Source organism: Penaeus monodon, chromosome 10, assembly GCF_015228065.2.
Source record: "Penaeus monodon isolate SGIC_2016 chromosome 10, NSTDA_Pmon_1, whole genome shotgun sequence".
Taxonomy (NCBI): domain Eukaryota; kingdom Metazoa; phylum Arthropoda; class Malacostraca; order Decapoda; family Penaeidae; genus Penaeus; species Penaeus monodon.
The window spans coordinates 22,979,397-22,986,896 of record NC_051395.1 but is presented as its reverse complement, the minus strand read 5'-3'; the positions used below and the strand labels follow the sequence as shown (position 1 = coordinate 22,986,896).

Genomic DNA, 7,500 nt, shown 5'->3' with positions numbered 1-7,500 from the left:
CAATAACAAACACTTCATTTCTAAAAACTTCAAGGACTGGGATAAAAGGAAAGATCAGCATTTGTGAAGCCTTTAGTAAACAAAATTAATAAAACAGAACCACACTGGACAGTGGATGTACCCAGTACCCAGGGACTAAAGCCAGTAATGACTAATGAGAGGGTGGCAGGCTGTGTATGACATTTATTTCATTATTGACAGGTAAGTGATGATAATTACACAGAATCCAATAATGTTATTCAAACATTTTGCATTTGGTGTATCATCACCAACCTCTCTGCCTGAGTTTTAAAAAATAGTACAGTACATGAAATAAATTACAATTTTTTTTTTTTTCTATCAAAAAATAAAATTAGAAGAAAAAAATCATTACATACATTATTGATAAGAACTAATGAAACCTGGATAAAAATTGACAAGGAAGTAGCACTTTATGCTGTAAGAAGAAAAGTTTCTTTTTTTGCATTTTCTGAACACCCAAAGCCGTTTCTTTTTCCTTATAATTCTTGTGACATACAACAACCACAGAAAGATACTTGGCCTTGTTCAAGCTTCCATCTATCTACATTTGTTCTTCTGCAATTTCAAAGGACTTTTTTTGTTTTTTGTTTTTGTTATTGTGTAGATCACAAATGGCAGTGACAAGGAGACACATCAAAGTCTCATGCTTGGCAGCTGCTGTAATATGTCGACGTACCATGATAAAATAACATCGGCAGCGTCGTTGCAGACTGCAATGACTTTTCTGCAAATACTATTTCTTAACATTTACATATAACATGAGCATATACAGCCAGCAGTGTACGTACACATGTTGAAATGCTTTGACCCATTTTGCAAAAGCAGAAATTTGCAAGAGCAAAACATCTACTAGATCATGCCTTCTGATTGCTGCTGTTCCCATATCTAAAACCCTGAAGTCTGTAGGTAACATCAGGATGGCTGGATGAGTGACTTATCAAATGAAGATCAAATACAGCTACAGATACAGATAAGAGAATAGGCATTAGATAAGAAGTCAGAGTAATCTCAGCCTTCACCCTTTTGCTGCTTGAGTTCTACTTCCTCAAATATTCTATCAGCTGCTCTCAAGCCCTTTAAATGTACCTCCCCATAAATGCTCCTGAGTCTAAAATCTGCTGAGATCTCAAACACACGCTATTCCCACAACTTCCAATGTCGGTAAGAATTAACATCCAATTATATGGCTAATGTATGTTCTCCCACACACATATATCTCTGTTTCTTCTGCTAATTTATACATTTATACTCTGTTAACCCATATATATTCAATTCCTTTAATGCATCAGTGAAGTCGAAGTAAGCAGTAAAAGGATTAAGAAGGGATTTTCATGGAAGCTCCAAAACAACCATCTCTGTGTGAAGTAAAAAAAAATAAATAAATAGATAAATAAATAACACCTAAGTAAAATGTTTATCATCATCAAAGAACTGGGAAGTCTCAAAACAAAATATCTGAAATAATATAAGCACTACACTCATATTGTTAAGTCTTATCACATAGATATAATCTTTGCCTCTACAACTGGACCTAATAATTCATGTCCTTCAAGGTCCTTCACCATATATAGTTCAAAATGAAGAATATGAATAATGAAGTTCCTCCGATCTTGATATATTGCTAGTCAAAAAAAATTATCTTCATCACCTTACATACAGAAACATATTTTCGTAATACTTTCTTTCTATAACTTTGCTTTCATTCTGCATCCCTACTTTATAAATGATGCTATCTGCAGTATGGAAACTAGTCAGTAGCCTACAGAAGTACTGATATTATTATCTTTCATTAATATATAGAAAAAATAACATATATATCATTCTCAACTAGAAATTTATAAAAATCTGTCTAATTCCATTTAGATTTCATTTATAATTCATATTAAGATACCTCAGTTGTACAAGACAGATTATTTACAATATATTCTTTTCCTCCATCTTTCATACAATACAAAGAGACTGACAAATGCATTAATGAAAACACTACCATATAGATATTTTGTCTGTTTGCATTTGAACATTCTTTTTAAAAACAAGCCTGTTCACATCACTTTATACCAACAAATAATGCAATACTGCATTTTCATTGAACCACTTTGCCCACGAGAACTATGAACAAGGTGCCCTAAACTGCCACAATCTGCTAAATTGAAATAAACTTTAAAAATATAGGATTTATACACTCCAGACCTATTATAAGTAATAAAAAAGAGAATTACTGAGACTGAAGTGAGAGAGAAAAAAAATAATAATAAATTTTAAAAAGACAGCCAGTCACTAGGCCAGTATTTGGAAGCAGTGCAACCTTAGTCAGAATCGTTATTGTGATCGTCGGAGTCGTTGTTGTGGTCTCCTGTTGGCAGGACTCCCAACCCTTCTTGCAGTTCCATGACACTCTCCACTGGGTGTGGCTTTCCATCATCACCTATGCGGCAAGGCTGGATGATGTTGTTTCTGGAAAAGTTAAGATATTGAGGAGGGAAGTGTAACCATTTGCACAAATGCACTGTTTTACAATGTAGGGGGTTAGAATCTACAAGCAGGAAGGCTACTTCATGCACACTACTACGTAACTACAAAAAAAACATAGCACATTTAAGACATGCTCATCACTACATATCTAACATGCACTCATCACACTATACTCATCACTCTCATTACCACTCACTGCAGCTCCCACCACTCCACCATCACTCATCCACAATTTCTCATATCACCCATCATATTCTAACGAAGAAAAAAAAAACCACACAAACACTAAAAAGCACATCACAACAGAGACAGACAACCTATCACACCTAGATCATACAAACCACACCACAGACAACACATCACCATAACACTTTCCCACATCCACACAACGAGCACTCAACTACGACACACACATACATCACAAACACGTCACACACTATTAACCACACACACATCACCACTCACCACTAATCACTACACACACCACAAACCAACGCACACATATTCAATATACATACACACTATAACATCCATAATCATCACATAACTACTAATAATAACATAACTATAACTATATACTACTACTACACCACCTATACAACTCACACATCACTCATCACTACTACAACTCACATCACATACTCACACATCACATTCACATCATCACACACACATCATACCATCACACACACACCACTCACATACAAACAATACAACATACACACACGACCACACCAACACTCACACACACACACACACACACCACACACACACACACATGATTAGTCACATCAGTACAATGAGTCAGACAGTCACAACACATCACACAATACCAACTCTACAACTCACTACTCACTCACACACACTCACACTCACTCACTCACATCACATCACACACTTCACATTACTTCACTCACATCACCACCTCACTCACATACACATCACAATTACAATCACTCACATCACTTACTCACTCACTCACTCACTCACCACTCATCACTCACTCACTCACTTACTCACTCACCTCCACTACACTCACACTCACATCACATTCACTCACTCACTTACTCACTTACTCACACTCACTCACTCACTACTTCACTCACTCACTCACATCACTCACTACTCACTCACTCTACTCACTCACTACTCACTCACTCCACTCACTTCTACTCACTCACTCACCTCACTCACTCTACATCACTTACTCACTCCACTCACTCACTTCACTCACTCACTCACTCACTCACTGTCTCACTCACTCACTCACTTACTCACTCACTCACTCACTCACTCACTCAATCACTCACTCACTCACTCACAATCTACTAACTATTTAATGTCTCTTTCCTCTTCATTCCTCTTCCCCCTTTATTATTCCTTTCTTACTCCTCTTCATTCCTCTTCCCAATTTCTCATTCCTTTCTGACTCCTCTTAAACTCATCCTTTGCTTTTCTTCCATTTCATTTTTTCTTCCTTAACCTTTCCATCTACCCTCTCCACTCATAAAAAGCATGTAAAAAAATTATAAAGCTAAAAATGCATGAAATACCTGGTGAGTTTATCCAACACATTGACTAGTTTCATGGCCTCATGTTCCTTCTGCTCATCTGTCATTCCGTCAAGTGGTGATGGTCGAGGGGGCTCATAGCGGCCGGTAACTGGGTTGATCCTTTAAATGGGGGAGAGGGGGAGAGTGGATTTTAAATTAGATTCCTTCATGACAACAAAACCAAGCAGAGGACTGTAGATACAATATGATTAGGACAGATAATCAGATACCACATGTCTTTAATATCACTGATATCTAATGCAAGTGAATTATAAATTATAATAGTACTTTGCTCATGAAATACACTTAGAATTATTACAGTAAATACTAAACCAACTTCACACCCTCTACACACTATGACACTTTTCCATTTGTAATTACAACTGGAAGTAAAATTTTTATCCTTGATTACCATGTATTGTACATTTAGACCTTAACAAATTGGTCCTCTACAAATAATTTGCATAAACCATCTTCAGTGGCATGCTGTACATACTGTATGTAAACAATTATCAATAAACTTGATCTCTGAAATCCCTAATAATGTAATCCCAGATCATAGGGCAAAGAGAAAAGATTGAATTCCCATGACAGACATGTAAAAAAAAATGATAAATTAATAAATAAAAACCTATTTCACCCACATGTCCTTGACTCGCTCATATTCCTCCGTGTCTGAGTCTTCAGAGTCTGAAGAGTAGTCGATAGTTGGCTTGCTTCCTCCCAGCATCAGGCCACGAGAGGCAAGGAGACCTGCTGCATTGCCGTATCCCGTGTATTTAATCAGCCGGTCAACTGTGGAGTGTGAATGAGTGAGGGATTATCATATCAAAACTTCTGATGATATTCTAAATCCTTACATAAAATAAAGCAGTGACAAATATAAATGCCAAAACAAGAAGAGCCACCAACATCAAAAGAATCTGCACAGCCCAAACCAAACAAAATACAAATGAAAGAGAATCAATGAATGATAGAACAAGAACCAATCAACATTTTAATATCATCTTATTTAGTTGAGATGAAGCTAATGAACTGAAAAATTGTCCACCAATTTGCCTTCAAAAATCATTCAATCTAATTAATACCTTTTTTTATATACATAGATGTCCATAAAATAATGCCAATCATAGCCCTTTGCACAAAAGAAGAAAGAGAGAGAGAACTTACCACTCTCCTTGCACAAAATAAACAAGAAATTTGCCGATAGGTGCTTGAGGTCATGCAGGGGAGAGGTCATCAGTGAGCACAGCTTGTTGCGGATGGTGTGGCCTTCCTCTGGTCTCTTGCTCACATCCCTTAAGGGTGGCAGGATGCGCAGCCGGATAAACTTGCGGATAGTGCGATTGGCCTGCGTCATCTCCACCATCAGGGTGAGAATGGGCATCAGGCTCTTGCTCGATGACTGGCCAGGCTGTGGGAGAGTCATAATGTTATCTTCTTGTTGTATAAAAGGTATGAATGAGAATTAATATCTTCACAATACAAGAGATGTATTTGTATGTATTTCATCTTCTTGCTATTTTGCTTTTTGGGGGAGGGGAATGGGGGTTGTACAAATGATACAAGGACAGGATAAGTTGAATGCTGAAAGAGACCAATGAACAGCAATATCAATGAATCAGTCTAGGTTATATTTTATATGGATATATTGTACAATATCTAAGTCAATAAAAATAAATCAATAACTACTGTCTGCCTGTCTGTGTCTGTCTGTCTGTGTCTGTCTGTCTGTCTGTCTGTCTGTCTGTCTGTCTGTCTGCCTGTCTGTCTGTCTGTTTGTCTGTATGTATGCATATATGCATGCACACATGTATGTATCATATATATCACATATATCATATATTAATATATAGATATTACATATATGTATGTATGTATGTATATATGTGTGTGTGTGTGTGTGTGTGTGTGTGTGTGTGTGTTCTGTTGTGTTGTGTTGTGTTGTGTTGTGTGTGTGGTGTGTTGTGTGTGTGGTGTGTGGTGTGTGTGGTTTTGTGTGTGTGTGTGTGTGGTTGTGTGGTTGTGGGTGGTGTGGTGGTGTGGTTGTGTGTTGTGTGTGTGTGGTGTGTTGTGTTGTGGTGTGTGTGGTGTGGTGTGTGTGTTGTGTGTGGTGTATTGTGTGTTGTGGGTGTTGGGGTTGGGTGTGGTGTGTGTGTGTGTGTGTGTTGTGTGGTGTGGTTTGGTGTGATGTGTGTGGTGTGGTGTGTTTGTTGTGTGTGTGTGTGTGTGTGTTGTGGGTGTGTGTGTGGTGTGTGTGTGTGGTTGTGTGTGTGTGTTGTGTTGTGTTGTGTGTTGTGTTGTGTGTGCGTTGTGTGTGTTGTGTTGTGTTGTGGTGTGGTGTGGTTGTGTGTGTGTGGTTGTGTTGTGTGTGTTGTGTTGAGTTGTGTTGTGTTGTGTTGTGTGTGTGTGTGTTGTGTGTGTGTGTGTGGTGAGTTGTGTGTGTGTGTGTGGTGTGTTGTGTGTGTGTGTGGTGTGTGTTGTGTTGTGTTGTGTTGTGTTGCGTTATGTGTTGTGTTGTGTTGTGTTGCGTTGTGTGTGTGTGTTGTGTGTGTGTGTGTGGTGAGTTGTGTGTGTGTGTGGTGAGTTGTGTGTTGTGGTGTGGTGTGGTGTGGTGTTGTTGTGTTGTGTTGTGTGGTGTGTTGTGTGTGTGGTGTTTGTGGTGTGTGGAGTGTGTGTGGTTGTGTGTGTTGGTGGGTGTGTGTGTGTGTGTTGTGGTTGTGGTGGTTGTGTGTGTGTGTGTGGTGTGTTGTGTGTGTGGTGTGTTGTGGTGTGTTGTGTGTGTGGTGTGGTGTGTGGTGTGTGTGTGTGTTGGTGTGTGTGTGTGTGGTGTGTGTGGTGTGGTGTGTGTTGTGTGTGTGTGGTGTGTGTGTGGTGTGTGTGTGGTTGTGTGTGGGGGTGTGTTTGTGGTTGTGTGTGTGTGGTGTGGTGTGTGTGGTGTGGTGTGTGTGGTGTGTTGTGTGTGGTGTGGTGTGTGTGGTGTGTGGTGTGTTGTGTGTGGTGTGTTGTGTGTGGTGTGTTGTGTGTGGTATGGTGTGTTGTGTGGTGTGTTGTGTGTGGTATGGTGTGGTGTGGTGTGGTGTGTGTGGTGTGTGTGTGTGTGTGTGTGTGTGTGTGTGTGTGTGTGTGTGTGTGTGTGTGTGTGTGTGTGTACATAAGTACATGTATATGTACCTATGTACGTATGTATGTACGTATATATGTACATATGTATGTACATATGTATGTATGTATGTGCATATGTATGTGTATATATGTATCTATGGAAACATGTATATCCATATGTACATATTTAAGTATGTATGTATGTATGTATATATGTACCTATGTACATATGTACATATGTATGTATGGACATATGTAAGTACATATGTATGAATGAACCTACACCCCATTAAAAAATATATATCAAAACAACTTCTTTAGTAAAGATTAGGCAGACTCACACCTTATA

At 38.6% G+C, this 7,500-nt stretch overlaps 1 protein-coding gene across 3 annotated transcripts in view; it reads right to left on the bottom strand.

The window, feature by feature from the left end:
* Positions 1–168: 168 nt before the first annotated feature.
* LOC119577947 (synembryn-A-like) overlaps positions 169–7,500 on the bottom strand; it is a 24,014-nt gene continuing 16,682 nt past the window's right edge. For 2 of the 3 annotated variants that reach the window (XM_037925637.1, XM_037925635.1), the window contains 4 exons: positions 5,217–5,460; positions 4,691–4,841; positions 4,047–4,166; positions 169–2,475 (listed from right to left, as the gene is read on the bottom strand). In XM_037925637.1, coding sequence (XP_037781565.1) covers positions 2,328–2,475; positions 4,047–4,166; positions 4,691–4,841; positions 5,217–5,460 — 663 coding nt within the window. In that variant the 3' untranslated portion in view covers positions 169–2,327. The remainder of the gene's footprint in view (positions 2,476–4,046; positions 4,167–4,690; positions 4,842–5,216; positions 5,461–7,500) is intronic. The other variant, XM_037925636.1, reaches the window with a different exon arrangement.